At 42.1% G+C, this 25015-nt stretch overlaps 1 protein-coding gene across 1 annotated transcript; it reads right to left on the bottom strand.

The window, feature by feature from the left end:
* Positions 1–3910: 3910 nt before the first annotated feature.
* On the bottom strand, positions 3911–12066 carry LOC139560102 (diencephalon/mesencephalon homeobox protein 1-A-like). The gene is made up of 5 exons (XM_071376608.1): positions 11834–12066; positions 6475–6640; positions 6149–6327; positions 5512–5890; positions 3911–5278 (listed from the first exon to the last, which is right to left on the bottom strand). The coding sequence occupies exons 2-5, from the start codon at positions 6626–6628 to the stop codon at positions 4854–4856; spliced, it is 1137 nt and encodes a 378-aa protein (XP_071232709.1). The 5' UTR covers positions 6629–6640; positions 11834–12066; the 3' UTR covers positions 3911–4853.
* Positions 12067–25015: the final 12949 nt, after the last annotated feature.

Raw genomic sequence — 25015 nt, 5'->3', positions numbered from 1 at the left:
TCTTGTGACCATCACTCCTCTCCTTTGTCCTCTTGTGGCCATCACTCCTCTCCTTTGTCCTCTTGTGGCCATCACTCCTCTCCTTTGTCCTCTTGTGGCCATCACTCCTCTCCTTTATCCTCTTGTGGCCATCACTCCTCCCCTTTGTCCTCTTGTGGCCATCACTCCTCCCCTTTGTCCTCTTGTGGCCATCACTCCTCCCCTTTGTCCTCTTGTGGCCATCACTCCTCTCCTTTATCCTCTTGTGACCATCACTCCTCCCCTTTGTCCTCTTGTGGCCATCACTCCTCCCCTTTGTCCTCTTGTGGCCATCACTCCTCCCCTTTGTCCTCTTGTGGCCATCACTCCTCCCCTTTGTCCTCTTGTGGCCATTACTCCTCCCCTTTGTCCTCTTCTGCCCATCACTCCTCCCCTTTGTCCTCTTCTGGCCAGGACTCCTCCCCTTTTGTCCTCTGTCTCCCTTTCCTTTTATCCAGAACTGTTTATTTTTTTCAACAAAAATGTAGAACGACAATACGTTTATTCGGAGCATGGTCTTGCATACAATTTGAAATAGTACAAGGATTGGTAGTCTTCAAACTTTCAATACTTCAATGTTTTAAAGCCTGTTGAACATCAGAAGTGTGTGTGTGTCACTAAGCTCCCGGTGGTTTTCAGGAGCATTTTAATGTGTATCTGGGCAATGTGCTATTAGAGGGATTTCCCTGGGTTGACAGCTCGGAGAATATGTGGCGAAATTGCGATGCCAGTGGGCTAAAAGAATGCTGGAAACAGGATTCAAATCATATTCTGGCAGAGCCTGTCACACCTCAATGGGCCGGGTTTCTTACGGTGGCGCTTTTCATTCTTGGCGGAGTTAAAACCTTTAACCATGGAGGCGGGAGAGAAAAAAACCTTGATTGAATGGTACACTGTGGTTTTTGTGCAGGAGGGCTCCAGACTAATTAAAAGATCAGGGTGCATCTTTCCTCACAACGTTTTGGACATCTCTTGTCCTGAAAGTTCAGCAATCTGTAAGTTCAGCTGCATCTACACTACAGCATGCCCACATCGTCAGGTTTATCTTTTGGGATTCGACCCTCCTTTAGGGTTCCAGATTCAGATCTTTACCTAGTGAAGCAGTATTTGGCTAGATAAGGGTCATGTTCTGACTGATTTATCCCAACTAAATGATCCGGTGAGGTATACAGGTATAGAGGCTTATCCCAACTAAATGATCCGGTGAGGTATACAGGTATAGAGGCTTATCCCAACTAAATGATCCGGTGAGGTATACAGGTATAGAGGCTTATCCCAACTAAATGATCCGGTGAGGTATACAGGTATTGAGGCTTATCCCAACTAAATGATCCGGTGAGGTATACAGGTATAGAGGCTTATCCCAACTAAATGATCCGGTGAGGTATACAGGTATAGAGGCTTATCCCAACTAAATGATCCGGTGAGGTATAGAGGCTTATTCCAGCTAGATGGATGTCGAGAGATTTTGGGGGATTGGGAGGTAGGATATTTGGCCATTGTGCAGACTTTCCTCTGAATCATATAGAGAATAGCACTTTATCCTGCATCAAGGCTGAACACGCTTGACCCTGCGGCATTACAATCTACGCTACATCAGTCCCCGTTGGGCCCTCAGGCACTGGTGTGTGTATCTGTGTGTCCCTACATTGATGTGTTTGGGGGTTGGATAAAGACCACTTGGTAGTCTTGTCATAGTTTGCTGGTTCAAAATCATCCCAGGGGAAAATTGCTACCCGGAATAACAAGGACATTCAGCTTTACATATCGAGAGGCATATCTGTGTTATAGCAGGGATGCCCTTTAAATAGGATACCTACAATGTAATAACACACAGCAAGGTTGAGGTAAGTTGTTACATTCACATTAACACTATGCTAATCTGGGTTGTTGTCCCATGTATCCGCTTTTGAGGAAGTGTTTATCCATAACAGATTGCATTTTTTGTATTTACACCGTTAGGGAGGATATATCTAACGAGGACAAATCAATTAGCAGGTGAACAATGTCACAGCAAGGCAATCAACATGCAGTTTAGTAGGCAGAGTAAGGAGGCAGTTAACATGGTGTTGGTGGGGATTGCAGCGATCCTAACCTAGAACGCTATCAGAGTGGTGAAGGTGTGTGTGTGTGTGTGAGAGAGGGGGGTGGGGGTCTTGTGCATTTTGACAAACCACGCTGTTTAAGATATAATAGCAGCATAATCACCGCCCCAGGCCGCCATTCTTCAGGATAATAGGCTGCTTATTCATCGGGGATGGCTTATGTCCCCTGTGCTTTTTATTTCTCCTGATTACCTTCTTCTTTCTCTCTTTCGCTCTCTTTCTCTCTCTCTGCGTGACACCCAGCGTCATAACACATTATGACACAGTCATAACCATGTCATAATATGTCATAACAACTGACATAACTTGTCATAACCTGTTAATATATGGTCATAACATTTTCCTGACACATATATTTACACCTGTTGTGACATATATTGTGTTATTTTATGACTGGTTATGACACCTACGTAAGAGTGTCAAACCCCACAAAACCTACCACACAAGGCAAAACATTCCATTACACCATAGCCTATGTGTCAACAGTATTTTTATGTTATATATATTTTTTAAATTTACCATATTCAATTATCATTGTAATTGCACACACATTGAGGTCAGACATGCACCTAGCCCAATGCTCTGCTGATGATGACTAGGATGAATGCAGGAGCAGGTTTCAGGAGCAGGACAAGACACCCTCTTTTTGACTGATGCCTGATACAAGGGCATGTACGTGACAGGCCTATCTGGCTTTTATGATTATGATGGTCATAATGCTTCATGACAGTGTCATGAAGTCTATTTTCTACAAGAATTCATTACAACAACCGATTTAAAAAACAAACTTTCAAACGAAAGGAAACTTCTTGGCAGGGAAAGAAACTGTGGGGAAAAGTGGGTTTTGACACTCTGTAGGTGTCAGAACCAGCCATAAAATAACGCAATGTATGTCACAACAAGTATAAATGTATGGGTCATGACAGTGTTATGACCATAATGACAGGTTATGACCGTGTCCTAACGTGTTATGACATTGGGTGTCAAGTAAAATGTTACCATACTGTATATTGCCTGTCTTTCCCTCTTGTTATCCCTGTCACCTTCATTTTCCCTCTCGTTTCTCACATTCTCTCTCTTCCTCTAAAAGTGAATTCCCTTCCTCCACACTGCACTCCTTCCTCCCCTGGAAGAAGACTGTGACTAGCTTTGTCATGTGAGAACAAAAACCGAGAGAAGGAAGCTACACTATATAAAGACCAAGCATTGCTTTATTTAGTATTTATTTTTACAACATCACTTTTCAAACTTACATTGTTAACAGAGAAAAAATGATAATGCCTATGGTTTCCAGATTAGTCTCTCCAACATTTTAAATCTACCACTGGACCAGTTAGTATGACAGGCTGGAGAGAAACAGTAGAACTAGTACCATCACAGCCACAATGGAACTCATGTAGACTACCAGACAGTATAGCTTCAGTAGTCCAGGCAATAGAAGGTAATGGAATGGCGTGAGCCGTTTAAATACTATTGTACAACTGACAACTATAGGAATCGCCAACTTGGACAGTTTATGATCAATTAACAACATATGAACACCTTTACATTTGCCTTATCAGTAAACATTAATAGATAGACTTATTTTTCTTCTTAATTTACATATTTCAATTATTTACATTATCGGAGTGGATGGACTTGATGGGATCCCAGCACAGAGAGAATCACAGGTGCGTAATCGACAAGAATTTAAAGATTGGCCACTCCTTAAAGTGCTTAAAGAGTACAACAGAAAGTACTGGAGACTACCACCCCCCCCCCCCCCCCCCCCACCCCCCCAAGGCCCCCCAGCCCTAAAGGCCCCCTATTCAGTTTGTGGAGGGATGCTGTTACCAAGTTACATCAGCAGGGGTAAATTGTGAAAAGAGGTGTAAACATGAAATATGCAGGTAAATTCCTCCAGGTGTGTATCTCCTTGTGTTGTATTATATTATCTTGTTTGTGCAGCAGGACACATTGAGTTGTGACACTAATCATTTGTTTGCCTTGGTGGCATTTTTTCTGCTCAGAGCTTTGGATATAAGGGAATCATAAATAGTATGCATGTTCATAATTGCATATGCTCCCCTCCCCTCTGCCCAGGGCAAAATGTAATTAAAAGCTTTGCACATTTAGTCACTGAAAATATTTTCTCATTACCAAGCCAGTCTCTGTACAACATGATTTAATACTGGGCATTAAACTGGTAAATTAGTCACTTCTAATTCGGATATTGAGGAGAACATGGCTTGAGTTTATATTTATGTATGTGCTTGCTTTTTTAGAATGTGCTATGTACCTACATGGCCTAATTGAAATGGTAATGGCCCCACGGTACAAATAGTCTCTCAATGCCACCAATGCTGGCACAAATGTATTTTCCCCCTTGAAGACCCAAATTCCCTTAAAACTGCCTAAATTCATATTTTATCTGTAAACATTACATTGCAAAGTCTTTATCACCAAGTGCAACACTAGACAGGTAAATACTTATGAAGTGTATTTGCTCTGCTTTAGAGATCCTGTGTATAGCCTGTGCAATCCCAGAAGTTAGGCAACTGATAAAGCAAGAAGCAGGAGAGAACTCGGTCCAGGGTGATTTGCCATTTTGGTTTTCAGAACTCTGGCTACTAATGCCCCGAAACCATCTGCTGGAGAATATGGTTCCTGTAGGGCTACGGAGGTTACAGACACGGGATGGGTGGGATGTAGTATCGATCTCCCGGCTAGGTCGCACTAAGATCCTGGGGCTTAGTTAGGCAGCGTGTCCAGTCCCAGGGAGGCCGCATGCTGCTTGGCCCGCATCCGGAGGTTCTCGATGCTGGTGGTCTTGCTGTTTTGGCTGGGGAGCCCTCCGGAGGCCTGGAGCAGGGGACTGTTCCACACCTGCTGCGCTGCGTGGTGGGACAGCGACTGGTAGTAGGATTGGCAGGGCAGGGAGCCCAGCGGCGCCGGAGACATGTTGACATTCATGCCCAGGTAGGGCAGAGACGGGGGGGTACCCATGTCGAAGGAAGGGTAGAGTGCCATGTTATTGGTGGCAGCCATGTGCTGGCGGAACTGCTCCTGCAGGCAGAAGAGGCTGAGCGGGGAGGAGGAGTAGGAGTGGCTCTGGGAGATCCCACCGCTGACACCACTGGACGAGGGCGTCACAGACCGGGAGACCATAGGGGATTCTGGGTAAGGGGAAAAAGCATGAGTCAATAACATTAAACTAAGTTTTACTGGTGGGCAGGGAGGCAGACATGTATAGAACTAACAAAGAACCAGCAAAGCTGTTGTGCCACTTCTTCATTTGCCAGTATGACTGAAATGAACTGATGTTGGGCAACAATGTGAGCACCCCCCCCCCCCCAGCTACAGTATATTAGAGCTGTACAAGTGCCAGTCATAAGAGCTTGTCCTTTACCAGGTTTGGGGCTAAGTCGTTTGCAGGGTGGAGAGACGTTGCCGGGCGTCATCACCCTTTCACTCTTTAACTCCTCCCTCTGTGCGTTATACTCCTCCTCCTTATCGGTGGCATTGTCCTCTGTGGCCGACTCGCTGCCTGACGGCTCCGCTGAGGTCACGTTCAACTCCACGCTAATTTCCGACACCAACAGACGGGGCGGACCCTCAACCTCCAAGGAGGAAGAGGATGGGGGGAGCTGGTTCTCTGGAGTGATGGTGGTGGGAGCCTCCTCCTCGTCACCTCCCTCTCGGTTGGCCTCCTTCTGTTTCTGGAGCTGCTCCTTCTGCAGGCTACGCTGCTTCTTGCGGAATTTGGCCCGGCGGTTCTTGAACCACACCTGTTTGAAAGGTTGCCATATTGGGAGACAGTCAGAAGCATACTCAGGGTGCAAGAGATTAAGCCAAATGGTTGTGGGTGTTACATTGGTGTAGGTCTGCCTACTGTTTATCTTTAAGACAAGCGAAGAAGAATTGCAAATGACTAAAGTCATTTTTTTCTGGAATGTTTATTAATTATAATTCAGGTACAATAATCAATATTGTATGTATTTCAAGCTACAGGTACCATGCATTCTGAATGTTAATTCATTAGTTACCTGCACGCGGGCCTCGGGGAGGTTAGTGCACATGGCCAGGCGCTCGCGCATCACAACGTCGGGGTAGTGGGTCTTCTGGAAGGTCTTCTCCAGTGCCTCGAGCTGCTGTGCGGTGAACGCGGTGCGGCTCCGGCGCTGTTTGCGGTGCTGGGACCCGTAGCGAGCCTCCAGAATGATGTCTTGAAATGTGCAGCCGTTGGAAGAGAAGAAACACGGCAAGTTTAATTAATTGGATGGTACCCTATCCTATAGGGGGATATGTCCGAAAGTGATAATCAAAGGTGATGCCTAGTGTGTGTAAAAGTTTGTTTGTTGGACTCAATTACCAGCCAGTCTCTCCGCGAGGGTGAGCGCGTGCACTGAAGGTCGGTAGTCTGGCGCATGCTGCGCCTGTTGCGCGGCCTGCTGGTGCAGGCTGTACATTGCGCTCAGGGAGTTCATCGCGTGGAGAGAGTAGCCGTTCACTCCATAGTGCTGCATGACGGCCACTACCTGTTGGAAAACAAGCATAGATCATGTTAGCATTTGCTTGAATGTTTCCATTTGGCTATCTGTCTGGAGAGTTTGATAGGCTATTGTTACATGCGTAAACGTTCCCATTTTAGATACGCGCGTAATGAACGGTCTAAATTCACTGTTGGTTTAATGATCTGACAGTTCAGGATATTTTGTATGTTGTGTGTAGACAATGAGCACTTGCAGTTTATGCATATTTCAGTTCATAATTTGATCACCTCATATAAAGTTGCAGTTTTGCAGACCTTTGTGTTTATCTGTGCAACCAAGGTTGGTTAATCCTTGACAAACCATGACTTAATTTGTTCATGTTAAAGTTATCAGAGTCGTGTGGTGCTTGTAATAGCCAACGACGTGGTCATTTGAATCGCATACAGACGCATTTCATTTCGTCAAGGTAGACGTATGGCTCAGGGGCAATATATTTTAATATCTGGACAAAAACTTTAACCATTAATATCCAATTATCGCTTGGTTCAAGCCATTAATTATACACAATTATTTTAATTGGGGTAGGGTGTAATTATCACTCGTTCACGTAATAAAGCGTAACGGATGCCTTATGAAGGGATGTATTTGCTTACTTTCCCTGTGATCGCAGCAAAAGCGCAAATCCCCTTTGAAAGCGCTGCGTTGAGAGATCATTGCGTTGATGAAACGCTTTGGAGATGATACAACAACATGTGTTCCACGCCGGGATGGGAACCTGAAATCACAGAGGTCCCGTGTGGCTCAGTTGGTAGAGCATGGCACTTGCAATGCCAGGGATGTGGGTTTTATTCCCAAGGGGGACCGTGGGAATAAAAAGTAAGAAGTAAGAAAATGTATGCCAATCGCTCTGATTAAGAGCGTCTGCTAAATTACGAAAATGTATTATATTGAACGGTAATGATAGGCTATTCTGTCAATACCAATGCTTTAGCTAGGTCTACTGAATTATCTCATTCGGTTAGCCTATGAATTTTAGCAGCCACTTTAGTTCCTTTTTAACTAGGCCTACTATTTGTTGGACCATGTTGGTTTATATTTAGGCTACGTTGTTAACCCGTGTTGCCTCCGCCTCCTTATGTGAAATTCGCTAATCAAACACTTTTCTCGTGGCAGGTAGCCTAGAGTGTTGGGCCAGTAACCGAAAGGTTGCTATATCGAATCCCGAGTTGACAAGGTAAAAATCTGTAATTCTGCCCCTGAACAAGGCAGTTACCACACTGATCCAAGGCCGTCATTGTAAATAAGAATGTGTTCTTAACTGACTTGCCTAGTTAAATAAAGGTTAAAAAAAAACGTTTTATTATAAGTCTAATTAAAAGTATATCCTTCATTTTATTGGACAGAACAACTTTACAGCAAAGGAATCAAAGCCTTCCCACTGGGCTCACTGGTTGAATCAACGCTGTTTCCACGTCATTTCAATGGAATTATGTTGAACCAACGTGGAATATACGTTGAATTGACGTCTGTGGCCAGTGGGTTATATGTAGGTCTCCGAGGCCAAATATCTCATCCTGCATTTTTGTTGGTTATTATTTGCCCCTTTAAGATTTTCATAGATAAAATTAAATGCTTCAGGACACGATTAGATACATGTTAGTGTCGAGGTCTTTGACAAGAGACATCTTCGAGGCTCGAGCGGTTATAATTATAACACAGAGAAAATATATAAATATTCCCATGCATGGCAGGTATCAGGAGATTTGGAAGCGGGAGAGGGTTCCTAAAGTCTTAAATTGCCTCACTATAGCATTTTGACATGCTAGGCCTGGGATGTAGCCTCTAATGTTTTCATCTTCACTGGTGTCTGTGCTCCTTTAGGTCTATTTTCATTGGCCAGTTCTGGATCTGCGATACAGAATCCTCAGATCCTCAAAAAGTTCTACAGCTGCACCATCGAGAGCATCCTGACTGGTTGCATCACCACCTGGTATGGCGCATAGTGCGTACTGGGCCAAGCTTCCTACCATTCAGGACCTCTATAACAGGCGGTGTCAAAGGAAGGCCCTAAAAATTGCTAAAGACTCCAGCCATTAGCCTCGTATTGTTATTTTATTGTGTTACTTTTTTAAACTTTAGTTCATTTAGTAAATATTTTCTTAACTCTTATTTTTCTTAACTGCATTGTTGATTGAAAGTAGGCATTTCAATACACCTGTTGTATTCGGCGCATGTGACAAATACGATTTGATTTGATTTGGGGAAGTTCACTATGGGTTACTGGGGGCAAAGAATATTTATAATATGAATGTTTTGATTTAAATTAAACCAAAAAAGGTATATGTCCATGCGTTATTCGACTGATTGAAAATGTAGGTCGGCCTATTCAAGTCATTCAAATAGTTAGTCGTTTTCGAAATATCATGGTGCTCAATTGCTCATTGACTATCTTGATTCTATCACCATAACCTCGAAGATAAGCTTGATATAAGAGCGCATTGGGACTCATATTTATTCCAGTCAATTTATACATATTAAATTGTACATAAGAATATTATACAACAGAATGAACTGCCTCAAGTCTTGCCCAAGGCTAAGGAGGCTGTGATAATTCAAATTCAGTCAAGAATTTCATTTATCCACACGCAATTCAATTTTAAAAAAAAGTGACGCTGCACTTAATGCGGTCTGTGATAAGGATCAAATTGATGTATTTAATTGAATATTAACTGTAATTGCTAACATGCTTGAGAAGTAAGCCTTTACTTGAAGTTCATTGACTTCATTACCCTTGACAATACTTAATACAATGTCACTTAATCCCTTAATCATGTTAATTTGTGATATAGTAAGACCTTAAATTACATAGTTGTAACCTACACAACAATGTAATAGGCCTGGTAAACTGTTATTTTCTATTGTTATTTTATAATGTTAGGCCTATCGAAATTATATTATGAATGATTTTGACAGTTGTATTATTACAACGTTTTTTTTTTAAATATTTGATTGCGTTCAAATGGAGATCTCTTTTAGGCCATAACACCATTACTAAAGAATGTATCTGTTTTGTATCATTGCGTTTTACTTGTCATGTATTGTTGTTTATAATAACGTGTATTTGAATGTGGATGTGTAGTTTAATGTGTATATTGTTTTTTGATGTGCATTGTTGTGCTAAACAGGGCTCATCTGGAGGAAAGGAGACGTTGGTCTCAGCATTGACTCCGTAAAAATAAAAGAAATACAAATGTGTTTTACTAACAATTAAATCAAATGAGTGAATCAAACACTCCATCCAAATAAATAGGAATTTGCCTTTTTTCCCCTTTTTGCATTATGAAAGTTTTTTGTAACAACTCATAATCTGAGCAATAAAATCAGACCTATAACACCGTGAAGCTGCTGTCCATGTTCTGTGTGTGTGCACGAGGGAGCTGTGTGTGCACGAGGGAGCTGAGTGTGAATGAGGGAGCTGAGTGTGTGAATGACGCCCGCAGTGCCTATTCCCAACCTATTACACTGCAGTGCCTGATGAATGTGATCACAGGGCAAGAGGGAATAGGTTAATTCGCCTGGACAGAAGGACGGTGCTTCGCTAAACATTTACTTTGGTCCCCCAAGTATTTGAGTTGAATGGGCCCGCTTTCCTCCCTCCCCTCCCTCGCGGTCTCTTGTCCCATCGCCCCGCGGGGCAACGTTTTGGCTGAGATGTATGGCTTCTCCGTGGGTAAAATATGCATGTTGATCCCCATTTGGCTCCCCGTCTAATGGAAGTGCAAATAGGTTTCGAGTGCGAGGCTCTCCATTTATCATCAACGCTGACACCGACGGACATACAGTGCGGTTCAACAGCGTGCGCGCGTGTGTGTACGTCCATGTGCACGTGCGTGAGTAGAGCGAAAGAGAACGAGGCTACTTACTCATACTAATTCTTATGTTGTACTTTCACGTTTTTCATGCATTTTATTGTTTTTGATCATTACACTGTTATGATAGGCCTACCATATTTACCACACAAGCCTACTTATTCTGTCTAGCTGCCATTGTTGTCTATTCATATGCCTATCCCTTCTCCGGGCTGTATGTTTTTGAGTGCCCCAGGCAGCACTGTTCAAAGCTTCGGTTATTAAAACAGCATTATGAAAATTGGCATGTACATTGCAACCCTTTGATCTGACTAAATTAGGAAAAATGTTATTGCTAAAAACCCTTCGGCCCGAGGCGACTCGTGTATGGCAAGCGACAATCTGCCTTTGGGGTGTCAGAGTCATATTTTGTATTCCAGACTGTTCATAGCCGCGAGAAAAATGTTTGATTAGCGAATTTCACGTGAGGAGGCGGAGGCAACACGGGTTAACAACGTAGCCTAAACCACTAGTCCTGATAAACTATTCGTTAATTTACTATTAGTTTAAACCATGTAATTGCAATTTCATATTGACACAATGGCATGGGTCTGTGCAATTTGTGTTGTTTTTTGTATTTGACTTATTTTATATTGTTTTTGATTTTATAGTTCCATGAAATGGTATATGCAGAGCTCCCTTTAAAAAGAGACACCAGTCTCAATGGCGACTCCCTGTTAAACGAAAGATAAAATGAAACATACTTTTTTTTAGTTTATTCAATCTGAATCTATAGATCTGAGGGTTGAAAATGTACTTTATTTTTCTGAATGTTAATAATTATGAAAGGGAAATGACATGAAATGTAGCTGTTATGCCTATAAAAGTTACAGTACCATGCCATGAAATCCTCATACGCTCAACAAATTCTTGCGTCATAATTCCCAGATGGAAATGACTGAAGTACTTCCACAAAACACTGTATATCTACATATTAATTTGATTTATTTTTTAATATACAATTTTTTTGCAAGATCTCGCATTCATTTTTGGATGTCCTCATTTCAATTCTACAAAAATGTACTTGAATCTTTACCAATTGAATAGGCCTACTTTATTACTTATGTCAAGTCTTGCCTTCACATCTGCAGCCAAAACATAATTTTACTGTGCTCGCTATACTGTAAATGCTCGCTCGATATTTGATCGACAACGTCTTGTAAAGCATAATATCATATCGTGCAATTACCATTAGGTTTATTATACGCTTAAAGTGTGCACCAATAATGTAAATATTGTTCCACCACATGTGTATCAATACTGTTGTTAACAGCATTGACAGGTTGGTTACAAGTTGACCCAGTCCCAGAGATGTCCTAAAAGTTCTTACCTCTTAGTCAGCCGAGTTGTCTTTGGATGTTGTGCTGCTTGGAAGTGTATCCCGATTCTGAAGTGATTTTATTAAGATTTGTATTGTTGCTATGGCTCCTTGTTTATAATGTCCACGTTTCTCGTGCTCTTCATGAGATTGGGAACGAACGACTGCAAGTCCATACAGTTCTGTCTTGTGTGAAACGCGTGCTCTGCTACTCTGAATCCTGTGCGTCTCGCGCTCAACATAGGAAGCTGCCATCTACTGGAACATGAGCTGAAGAGGGATTTTAAAGAGTGCTCTGTGAGGTCATGTAAGCTTTCTAGTGGTCCTTGAAGCTGTCAATCAAATAAAGAGGCTCTTTCTCCACCATTAGTAGCGGACGTTTGGCCAATGACCATACCAATATTCGAAAACATCAACTTTAGAATATAATGTCTGCGGATTCCCATATGCAGTCAACATGTATTTGTTTCGCATTTGCGTTTGAATTGATAAACATTCAGTCAATTTATGGATTAAGAAGAGTATCAACTCCTTTAAATTCTGGAAAGCAAGACGTAAAAACAAGTATACTTAGATTTTTCTTGCCTTTGAGGGATATTGGATCAGTGAATTGAGTAGCCCCTAATTGGGAGATGGATGACATTTCCAGAATTTAAACGCTGTTCAATTATCTTTAAAAAGATAAAACAATATTCAATACTTATTTTCTAATATTTTTGATACTTTTATAATAATGAATTGTATTGATTTATAAATGGACAAAGGAGCCAGTTTTAACTTCCGTGTGGTAACTTCAGTGTTTCTTATGACCAGTGACAGACATTGTCGTTGCAGGGTCTAAAATTATTTTGTGTTTTTTTTAATCAAATATTTCTGAATGTATTTTTTGTGTGCAATGAAATGTATATTCCTCAGAATACTTTTGGCATTAGTGATGTACATGGATGTCTTTGGGTTTTGGAAAACCTCATACGGTTTTGGGTTTTGGAAAACCTCATACGTTGGTTTTATTTGCATTTCGGCTTTCCTCATGCCATTGGAGGAGAGAGCGCTAATAGATGCCAGGCTAGTGGCTTAAGAACCTCTCCCGGCCTTCAAGGATTTGGGTTAGGATAGGGAAGACAAGACGCCATCTCAGCCTCCAAAAACCCCTGTCTTCAAATGACTGCGGGTAAGAGGATTAAAACAATAATGCCCTTCTCTTCTTGAAGGGGTCGTAGAGAAGATTTCTTCTCCCGGAGCAAAACCGTTTAGGTGGGAATTAAGGGCAGCGCATAGTAGCCTTTTAACGTAAAGCTTGTATATTTTATAAAAGATTCTTTGGGAAAGCAGGGTGAAAATCCTAACCGGAGTTTTATCTCTGACCATGTTTCTCATCCACAGAAATTTGAATTGCAAACAAAATATCCTATGGAATAGAGAATATTGCATTTTCACCCTCTATATAGTATAGACTGTTCTGCAACTTTCTTTGGGAAACATACTTCTGTCCGAGAGAGAGAGAGAGAGAGAGAGAGAGAGAGAGAGAGAGAGAGAGAGAGAGAGAGAGAGAGAGAGAGAGAGAGAGAGAGAGAGAGAGAGAGAGAGAGAGAGAGAGAGAGAGAGAGAGAGAGAGAGAGAGAGAGAGAGAGAGAGAGAGGGATATTTTGCAGGTACTCAAAAACGGGTAGAAATTACGCACGAATTACACACTGTAAACAATGTTATACAATTATTATTCCAATTATATTCTAAGGCACTGCTGTCAATATCTGTAGTCTGAAACTAAACCACATGAAATATGATTTTGCATGGGATGAATCCTAATGCGTTTTTTTGTTTTTGTATATGAAAGGTGGAGAAACTGGTACCAATAGCACATTTGTGCAGTAAACAGGATTACGATTTTCCAAGAATATAGGTTTAACGTAGTTTTATGTTTTTACACATTATCTTTAGACAATAGGTAATATAAGGGTTACATATTGTCTATATTCCAATTAGGTGGTATAGGTCTAGTGTTGCTCCTTATGGTCCAAATACAGAATTCTGATTCTGAAGTTTACATTTACATTTAAGTCATTTAGCAGACGCTCTTATCCAGAGCGACTTACAAATTGGTGCATTCACCTTATGATATCCAGTGGAACAACCACTTTACAATAGTGCATCTAACTCTTTTAAGGGGGGGGGTTAGAAGGATTACTTTATCCTATCCTAGGTATTCCTTAAAGAGGTGGGGTTTCAGGTGTCTCCGGAAGGTGGTGATTGACTCCGCTGACCTGGCGTCGTGAGGGAGTTTGTTCCACCATTGGGGTGCCAGAGCAGCGAACAGTTTTGACTGGGCTGAGCGGGAACTGTACTTCCTCAGAGGTAGGGAGGCGAGCAGGCCAGAGGTGGATGAACGCAGTGCCCTTGTTTGGGTGTAGGGCCTGATCAGAGCATGAAGGTACGGAGGTGCCGTTCCCCTCACAGCTCCGTAGGCAAGCACCATGGTCTTGTAACGGATGCGAGCTTCAACTGGAAGCCAGTGGAGAGAGCGGAGGAGCGGGGTGACGTGAGAGAACTTGGGAAAGTTGAACACCAGACGGGCTGCGGCGTTCTGGATGAGTTGTAGGGGTTTAATGGCACAGGCAGGGAGCCCAGCCAACAACGAGTTGCAGTAATCCAGACGGGAGATGAAGTTGCACGCTTAGAAGTTGGTTCTCATCTTTGCTTTAAATTAGGCTATTTGGGGGTTCAATTATGTGCTCGGGTTTGTACAACTGTCAAAGTGAAGCTTTTGACTATTTACTTAGTTAACTAAATGATGCATAGGCTACTTGGCTAAATGAGCGTGATTGAATTGAATGTCATTCCAACGTTATAACATTCAATCACCACAACAATAATAACCTTTTTTATTTATGTTTTTACCAGTATTAATAATAAAAATTATTATTATTATGATTATTATGCTATGTCTTTGTATATATCTGCAGATATATACCGTCCATACATAGACTATTACAGTTATGGTATAGTCATTTCAACTGTAAAAAGTTTAGCTAAACTGTCAATCTGCCCCGCAAACAAACTCTTGTCCCTCTCTGGTTTCTGTTGCCTTCGTCTATCACTCGGTTTCTTCTTGAGGTCTGAGAAAGAAAGAGGATTAACTTGTGAACCAATGGAAATAAGAACTTAAACGGGAGGTAAATCTGGGCAGTGTCTCTTTTTGAGGACCGTTTCTAAAGCAATTAAAGCGAGAACGCGTTCTTCTCAGCGCCTCTTCTCCAAAGCTGCTTTGCGCTAGGCTTAGCGCGACTACTGTCCGGCGCATCTGAAAGGTTTAAACGCCCAAGTGTCACAAGAGCTTCCCAATAAGAATACCTCTCGAGCCCTGCCAAGTGTCCTCACCTCTCCGAATTATAACCCCACGGTCCTGGGACTGGAGCTATCCCTAAGGTTCATCCTGGGTTTTTGGCGGCTTGTCACTTGTTATTTTAGACCCTTGAGTTTACGATTTATCTTACTCTCGCCTTTACATCATGCAAATCATTTTGATGTGAGTTGCTTTTAGGCCTAATCGTCTATACATGTATCAATTGCCTATGTCCTATTCATTGATCTCCATATTATGTCTAGTCATGTAAGTGTTTCGCCAATTGAAAACATTTATGTTATATGATGATGGCAGCCTATAAAAGGTTGATAATGGCGCGGTTATGGGAACTTTATTTCCATATTGGATGATTACCTGCAATTCTATTTACATGAAAACGAATGAAATAGTAGGCTACTTTTTTTTGGGGGGGGGGGGAAGAAAAACAGAAGAGGGAAAAAATGTATTACTGACAATGAATACTGCTCGCTAATAGCTAATTAATAGTCCTAATGATGTTTCTGCAACTTCATGAATACATTAGGTTTGCAATCCAGCCATCTTTAGCCTCCGCGGCTCCATTCAAGGGTATTTCAGCATCTGTTCATCCCAGGGCAATTAATCATTTTGATGTGTAGTTTAGAGTCGACTACTTCCACGAGACCTTTTTTTGACAAGAATAACAAAGCAATTTGCCAGGAGCTATCTCTTAGACACGTTATTAGCAAACCATCTTAATAACCCCATGTACTTACTCCCTTATTTCCCAAATTAGATACCTGCGTTAAAGAACACCTTCACTTTTCGTTTTATGGTCAACACCACTCCTCTGTATCCTGGTGATATCCTTTTATTGGTGACAAGATCTCAGGATCTCCTCAGCAAATCCCCACTAAAAGTTTTCAACCTGTCAGTTCTCTCAAAAAGCTGAATAATGCCCCCTCTTTCTCTCTCCACTCAATCCCTTTCTCTTTTTTCTCACCCTCCCTTATTTTCACCCTTGTCTCTCTATCCTTCTGTCTCACCCCTTTCTCTACCCTCGGTTCTTTCTATTTGTACATTTTACACCATTTTTTCTCTCTCTCTCTTTTTTCTCCTCACACTCTCCTTCTTCTCTGACGCCCTTCTCACCCTCTCTCTCTCTCACTTTCTCTCTCTCTCTGTCTCTCTCTCTCTCTCTGGCCCGGATCTCTCCGCACAAGGGGCCCCATTGTAAAGTCCTAATCCAGAGGCAACACAGCTTTAGCAACATGGAGGGATAAAAGGCCCATCAAGCCCACAACTTTATGGGGGCAAATCTCTTCCTAATCCCTCGCTTTATCTAAACAAAAGCCCCTCTGCCATAATCCACCTTCTCTTCGAAAAAAGAAAAGGGGCAAAAAAAACAGAGAGGGGTAAAAAGATCTCACACACTCTGGGGTTGAACAGGGAGCTAAGACCCAAAGGAATGAATTTCCTGGAGAAACTAACCATTACTGACAAGCTTTTGTCATCAGTTATGGAATTGCCCCCTGGTAACCACAAAATAAAGTTATTGTATGCTTATTGTCATTTACGGTTTGCATTGCTCTTGAGAGATGGTTGCATTTTTCTGTATCAGGTTATATAGGCACTAAAATGAGCCTGGCTCTCCCACAGGGTCAAGAAAGCTGTTTCCAGTATGTACTCACAGCCTGGGTATGTGATTTTGAGTCAACATTATTTCTGACACAAAGTGTGCGAGGCGTTACGACTTTGAATTACATGGGTTCCTATGCACTGTCACAACAAAAAGGGCCTCCCTGTTAGTGTTAAAAGTATTCACTTCAGAGTCACCAAAAGTGTTGGAAATGTCAGAAATATCTAGTCAATCTAAAACAATGACTTATTTTTAGGTCATTTCAGCTGCTGTAGCCTTTATACTCCCAGTTAGTCCTGTAGGATGAGAGGGCTCTGTAAGGAGGATGATTGGAGAGCTCAGGACTCAACCTCATCACTGACTGGGTGATTAGTACTGAATCAGCAACTTATAAAGGGAAGGCCAGCAGGGAGGAGAAGTGGTGGTGGTGTGCTAAAGGGTGGGAATACCAGCATCCCCAGACAGAGCACCTATTCATTTGTGGCCTCCATGTAAAGTAATATAGCCATTTTGAGCAGCCAACTGCAGTACTGAGGGTTTGTGTTATTGGGTTGGATAGAAACGGTATGTTCTGACCAGTGCAGAAAGAGTTGACCCTACAACAGCCTTTTAGAGCCCATTATAACATATCAGTAAATATAAGATTATGCATATTTATTTAGTATCCATATGGGGGCTTAATTAGACCAGGTTCTGTTACATACCTTTAGCCCAATAACAGACAGTGGATGAATTGACATTTTGAGCTCCCTGATCTACCATATGTCCCATTGTCTAACGTCAGATAGCTTGACGTCCGTCTGCACTGATGGCTCCTGGCAACTGCGTGTCGCGTTAGAATGATGCCATCTGATAGAAGACAATGCCATATATCCACCCTATATACACTGCTCAAAAAAATAAAGGGAACACTTAAACAACACAATGTAACTCCAAGTCAATCACACTTCTGTGAAATCAAACTGTCCACTTAGGAAGCAACACTGATTGACAATAAATGTCACATGCTGTTGTGCAAATGGAATAGACAAAAGGTGGAAATTATAGGCAATTAGCAAGACACCCCCAAAAAAGGAGTGATTCTGCAGGTGGTGACCACAGACCACTTCTCAGTTCCTATGCTTCCTGGCTGATGTTTTGGTCACTTTTGAATGCTGGCGGTGCTCTCACTCTAGTGGTAGCATGAGACGGAGTCTACAACCCACACAAGTGGCTCAGGTAGTGCAGCTCATCCAGGATGGCACATCAATGCGAGCTGTGGCAAGAAGGTTTGCTGTGTCTGTCAGCGTAGTGTCCAGAGCATGGAGGCGCTACCAGGAGACAGGCCAGTACATCAGGAGACGTGGAGGAGGCCGTAGGAGGGCAACAACCCAGCAGCAGGACCGCTACCTCCGCCTTTGTGCAAGGAGGAGCACTACCAGAGCCCTGCAAAATGACCTCCAGCAGGCCACAAATGTGCATGTGTCAGCATATGGTCTCACAAGGGCTCTGAGGATCTCATCTCGGTACCTAATGGCAGTCAGGCTACCTCTGGCGAGCACATGGAGGGCTGTGCGGCCCCACAAAGAAATGCCACCCCACACCATGACTCACCCACCGCCAAACCGGTCATGCTGGAGGATGGTGCAGGCAGCAGAACGTTCTCCACGGCGTCTCCAGACTCTGTCACGTCTGTCACGTGCTCATGTGCTCAGTGTGAACCTGCTCTCATCTGTGAAGAGCACAGGGCGCCAAAGGCGAATTTGCCAATATTGGTGTTCTCTGGCAAATGCCAAACGTCCTGCACGGTGTTGGGCTGTAAGCACAACCCCCACCTGTGGACGTCGGGCCCTCATACCACCCTCATGGAGTCTGTTTCTGACCGTTTGAGCAGACACATGCACATTTGTGGCCTGCTGGAAGTCATTTTGCAGGGCTCTGGTAGTGCTCCTCCTTGCACAAAGGCGGAGGTAGCGGTCCTGCTGCTGGGTTGTTGCCCTCCTACGGCCTCCTCCACGTCTCCTGATGTACTGGCCTGTCTCCTGGTAGCGCCTCCATGCTCTGGACACTACGCTGACAGACACAGCAAACCTTCTTGCCACAGTTCGCATTGATGTGCCATCCTGGATGAGCTGCACTACCTGAGCCACTTGTGTGGGTTGTAGACTCCGTCTCATGCTACCACTAGAGTGAGAGCACCGCCAGCATTCAAAAGTGACCAAAACATCAGCCAGGAAGCATAGGAACTGAGAAGTGGTCTGTGGTCACCACCTGCAGAATCACTCCTTTTTTGGGGGTGTCTTGCTAATTGCCTATAATTTCCACCTTTTGTCTATTCCATTTGCACAACAGCATGTGACATTTATTGTCAATCAGTATTGCTTCCTAAGTGGACAGTTTGATTTCACAGAAGTGTGATTGACTTGGAGTTACATTGTGTTGTTTAAGTGTTCCCTTTATTTTTTTGAGCAGTGTATATGTTTGGGCTCCCAAGTGGCGCAGCGGTCTAAGGCACTGCGTCTCAGCGCTAGAGGCATTACTACAGACCCTGGTTCAATTCCAGGCTGTATCACAACTACCCGTGATTGGGAGTCCCATAGGGTGGCACACAATTGAGCCAGCATCACCCGGGTTAGGGTTTGGCCCGGGTAGACCGTCATTGTAAATAAAAATGTGTTCTTAACTGACTTGCCTGGTTAAATAAATAAATAAATAAATAGGGAATTAATGCTAGGTCTGCCCTCATCCCCACTCTGCTAATATGCATAGCCAGATAAGGCTGTGATCTTAATTTGTCCAAAATTCCTCCCCCATTTAAAGCGATGGGTTCAGTATAAGGGCCAATCTGCCTGACGATGACTATTCCCACCAAATCCCTCTGCTCCCCTGAGGCAAAATCCCTCCCTGTCGATCGCCTAAAACATCTGTCTTTACTTTCCCAAATCCCTTTGTATCTGCTCCTCTTTGGAATGTCAACCCATAATCTGGGTTAGAGAATGGAAGCTCGTGTGGGGAGGGTTTAGTGCGGGCTGTGGAGGATAGGGTGTCGTCTAGTTGGTATTACCTGTTGCACTAGATAGTGAGGCAATTTAGGCAAGGGACTGATCGTTCTGCACTGAGAATGTAGGCTTAGTTTTTAAAAAACCTGTATTTAAGCAGGTAGGCTAGATATCTTGAAGGAGATCTAGCAAGAAGATCAACATGAAAATATACAATAATTGTCGTAGTGCTGAATAGACCATTTCTGTGTATTGTACTTGATGCAACTTTCGTACGTAGCAAAGTGGGTTTTGTTTTGACTAGTATCTTATATAGACAAAACAAACACTTAGATGTTTCATCTGGGACTCCTGTGATCATACTGTTCAGCCCACCTGTTGTTCACACTATTCATCACTCTGGTTATGACCTAAATACAGGTAGTCACAGTGCATCTATTTGGTTAAAACCTCAGATTGCAGTTGATTTGGCTAAACTGTCAGCTTTAAAATTATATTGAGGAATACATCTGACGAAAGCTTGCAAGGTAAAAATACACTTGACGATGGGACATTTCAGCAGACCTTAGCAGCGTTCTACGTTTATAGAAGAGTTACATTTAGAAGCTTTCTCTGTGATGCCTTCATTAACAGTCAGACAATTACCATCTCCCTTTGACTCTCTTCCCACTTAAACAGAGCTAACGCTAAGCTAATGAAGCGAGAAGCGAGGACAATTTAGCCATTAGAGCCAATTAAGCCAATCCAATGCAATCAAACTCTTGGGGGGATGTTGAGAAGAGTCACAATGGCATCATCAACCACCCAACCAGACATAGACTGGTGGATTTAATTACTTTTTTCCCTTAGTGGTAAGTGTTAATACTTCTGTCATTGTGGCTCATCAAATTACAGCTTCTCGCCACACAGGGATTAAACCTGGCCTTAGGAGCAAATGTTTCCCAGTGAGGCTGCCTGATGCTCTGCATCGCCACAATAAGTATAAATCCTCTTCTTCACAGTGTATTATGGGAATGAACATAAGGGATTGGGTTATTGTTGTCCTATAATCTGGGTTTAAACTCCTTGTTTTACAAATGGCCCTTTTAAAAGCTATTTGCCTTGTATCAAATAAAAACCTCATCCTGTGTTAACCTACTGTCTCGTCGTTTTATGGATTGTGGCTTTCGATTCTTATTTCATTCACTGTGTTTTAGACACCATGGCCTAATACGCGACTCGTAAGACTGTCATAGCTGTCTTACGGGTGTGCTATGACAGTGGTCAGGTCAGACTCTGTAAAGGTTAGCTTCAGAAGCTAGCTCTGTAGGGATACAAGGTTTTGGCACCAATCCTGAAGAATTTGTAGTGGTCACAGAATAGTGTATAGTATAGAACTTGACATGCAATCCAAATAGCACAGTATCCAAGATATTATAATTCTCAAATGCCATTTTATTTTAATTTTATTTAGCCTTTATTTAACTAGGCAAGTCAGTTAAGAACAAATTCTTATTTATATACAGTACCAGTCAAAAGTTTGGACACACCTACTCATTCCAGAGTTTTTCTTCATTTTAAAAATGTTCTACATTGTAGAATAATAGTGAAGACATCAAAACTATGAAATAACACATATGGAATCATGTAGTCACCAAAAAAAGTATTAAACAAATCAAAATATATTTTAGATTTTAGATTCTTCAAAGTAGCCACCCTTTGCATTGATGACAGCTTTGCACACTCTTGGCATTCTCTCAAACAGCTTCATGAGGTAGTCACCTGGAATGCATTTCAGTTCAGGTGTGCCTTGTTAAAAGTTAATTTGTGGAATTTCTTTCCTTCTTAATGCATTTGGGCCAATCAGTTGTGTTGTAGGGGTGGTAGGGGTGGTATACAGAAGATAACCCTATTTGGTAAAAGACCAAGTCCATATTATGGCAAGAACAACTCAAATAAGCAAAGAGAAACGACAGTCCATCATTACTTTAAGACATGAAGGTCAGTCAATCTGGAACATTTTGTCAAGTGCATTCGCAAAAACCATCAAGCACTATGATAAAACTGGCTCTCATGAGGACTGCCACAGGAAAGGAAGTCCCAGAGTTACCTCTGCTGGAGAGGATGAGTTCATTAGAGTTAACTGCACCTCAGATTGCAGCCCAAATTAATGCTTCACAGAGTTCAAGTAACAGACACATCTCAACATCAACTGTTCAGAGGAGACTGCGTGAATCAGGCCTTCATGGTCGAATTGCTGCAAAGAAACCACTACTAAAGGACACGAATAAGAATAATTGACTTGCTTGGGCCAAGAAACACGAGCAATGGACATTAGACCAGTGGAAATCTGTCCTTTGGTCTGAGGAGTCCAAATTTTAGATTTTTAATAGTTCCAACCGCCGTGTCTTTGTGAGACGCAGAGGTGATGAACGGATGATCTCTGCATGTGTGGTTCCCACTGTGAAGCATGGAGAAGGAAGTGTGATGGTGTGGGAGTGCTTTGCTGGTTGCACTGTCTGTGATTTATTTAGAATTCAAGGCATACTTAACCAGCAAGGCTACCACAGCATTCGGCAGCGATACGCAATCCTATCTGGTTTGCGCTTAGTGGGACATTTGTTATTCAACAGGACAATGACCCGAAACACACCTCCAGGCTGTGTAAGGGCAATATGACCAAGAAGGAGAGTGATGAAGTGTTGCATCAGATGACCTGGCCTCCAGAATCACCCGAACTCAACCCAATTGAGATGGTTTGTGATGAGTTGGACTGCAGATTGAAGGAGAAGCAGACAACAAGTTCTCAGCATATATGGGAACGCCTTCAATAATGTTGGAAAACCATTCCTCATGAAGCTGGTTGAGAGAATGCCAAGATTGTGCAAAGCTGTCGTCAAGGCAAAGGGTGGCTGCTTTGAAGAATCTAAAATCTAAAATATATTTTGATTTGTTTAATACTGTTTTGGTGACTACATGATTCCATATGTGTTATTTCATAGTTTTGATGTCTTCACTATAATTCTACAATGTAGAAAGTAGTAAAAATATAGAAAAACCCTTAAATTAGTTGGTGTGTCCAAACTTATGACTGGTACTGTATGTCCTTGCCCTCAAAGGCTGAGGGTAATATTCTGCTTCAGAAGTAGGCTCTTTGTAAAAGTAAAGTATGCACTATATTATAACACTCTAATCGCTAGGCTACCTGCTACCCTATTAGCTGAGGCCACCTGGAGCTGGTGAGATTTAGCAAAATAACCCAAAATAAGGAACTCGGGGGACCAACTTTCAAAGATACAGGTTAAAAGTTCCTCAGAACCTTAACTTATCTGTTGAGCCCAATTGCATCCATTGATTGTTTTTGTTTAGCAGTGGTGCTTTTCCTCCTAGAGCTATTGATGCAGACCTCTGCCATATTGTGGTAATCAAGATCTTTTGAAACCCTATCAAGCCAAAGAAAGTCTTTATCAGTTTCCCATTAGGGTAAATTATGTTAAGAGATTGACCGGCCCAAGAGTTCTCATAGAACATTGAAATCTGACTGATAAAAGAACTAAGCAACGGTGACTGGTAGGAGAAAATATGTTTATTAAATTGCTAATTTCTTAGTTAATTGTGGATTTTAATGGTGTTAAATTCGATATTTTGATTTGCACTAAATGTACTTCATTTTTTTAAGATGGTGAGGAGGACTTGTTCTGGGGTGGAAATTAAATATTTAAATACAGTGCTTTCAGATAGTTTTCATACCCCTTGATCTATTTAACATTTTGTTGTGTTACAGCTTGAATCCAAAATGGATAAATATATGTTTTTTCTCACCCATCTGTACACAATACCCCATAATGACAAAGTGAAAACATGTTTTTAGAAATGTTTGCACATTTATTGAAAATGAAATACAGAAATATCTAATTTACACTACCATTCAAAAGTTTGGGGTCACTTAGAAATGTCCTTGTTTTTGAAAGAAAAGCAAATTTTTCGTCCATTAAAATAACATCAAATTGATCATAAATACAGTGTAGACATTGTTAATGTTGTAAATGACTATTGTAGCTGGAAACGGCAGATTTTTAATGGAATATCTACATAGGTGTACAGAGGCCCATTATCAGCAACCATTACTCCTGTGTTCCAATGGCCCTTTGTGTAAGCTAATCCAAGTTTGTCATTTTCAAAGGCTAATTGGTCATTAGAAAACCCTTTTGCAATTATGTTAACAGCTGAAAACTGTTGTACTGATTAAAGAAGCAATAAAACTGACCTTCGTTAAAGTAGTCGAGTATCTGGAGCATCAGCATTTGTGGGTTCGATTACAGGCTCAAAATGGCCAGAAACAAAGACCTTTCTTCTTAAACTCTTAAACTGCCAAGAAACTGAAGATCTGGTACAACGATGTGTACTACTCCCTTCACAGAACAGCGCAAACTGGTCTAACCAGAATAGAAAGAGGAGTGGGAGGCCCCGTTGCACAACTGAGCAAGAGGACAAGTACATTAGTCTAGTTTGAGAAACAGGCGTCTCACAAGTCCTCAACTGGCAGCTTTATTAAATAGTACCCACAAAACTCCAGTCTCAATGTCAACAGTGAAGAGGCGACTCCGGGATGCTGGCATTCTAGGCAGAGTTGCAAAGAAAAAGCTATATCTCAGACTGGCCAATAAAAAGAAAAGATTAAGATGGGCAGAAGAACACAGACACTGGAACTCTGCCTAGAAGGCCAGCATCCCAGAGTTGCCTCTTCACATTGATACTGGTGTTTTGCAGGTACTATTTAATGAAGCTGTCAGTTGAGGACTTGTGAGGCATTTAACCCAACCCCTCTGAATCAGAGAGGTGCAGGGGGCTGCGGTAATCAACATCCACAGCACCTGGGGAGCAGGGGCAGAACTAAAGACTTTTTTAACCTTGTCAGCTCGGGGATTCGATCCAGCAATCTTTCGTTTACAGGCCCTACACTCTAACCACTAGGCTACCTGCCACCCCATCCAAAGTGTAATTACCATGCTCAAAGGAATATTCAATGTCTGCTTTTTTTTACCCATCTACTAATAGGTGCTCTTCTTTGCCCTGCCTGGTCTTTGTGGTTGAATCTGTGTTTGAAATTCACTGCTTGACTGAGTGACCTTACAGATAATTATGCATGTATGGTACAGAGATGAGGTAGAAATTCCCAAATCATGTTAAACACCATTATAGTCCATGGAACTTTTTATTTGACTTATTAAGCAAATTTTTATTACTGAAATTATTTAGGCTTGCCATAACAAAGGGTT

The sequence above is a fragment of the Salvelinus alpinus genome, chromosome 30, assembly GCF_045679555.1.
Source record: "Salvelinus alpinus chromosome 30, SLU_Salpinus.1, whole genome shotgun sequence".
Taxonomy (NCBI): domain Eukaryota; kingdom Metazoa; phylum Chordata; class Actinopteri; order Salmoniformes; family Salmonidae; genus Salvelinus; species Salvelinus alpinus.
The sequence above is the reverse complement of the archived record's forward strand: the minus strand, read 5'-3'. Positions and strand labels throughout refer to the sequence as shown.

Bases quoted from the DNA above. Each gene is read 5' to 3' on its own strand.
- LOC139560102 (XM_071376608.1), bottom strand. From the start codon at position 6,628: ATGCAGCACTATGGAGTGAACGGCTACTCTCTCCACGCGATGAACTCC. The intron at 6,328-6,474 runs GTAATTGAGTCC...GCACATTTCAAG, and splicing joins CCTCGCGGAGAGACTGGCTG to ACATCATTCTGGAGGCTCGC. The intron at 5,279-5,511 runs GTAAAGGACAAG...CCCCTTACCCAG, and splicing joins ACGACTTAGCCCCAAACCTG to AATCCCCTATGGTCTCCCGG.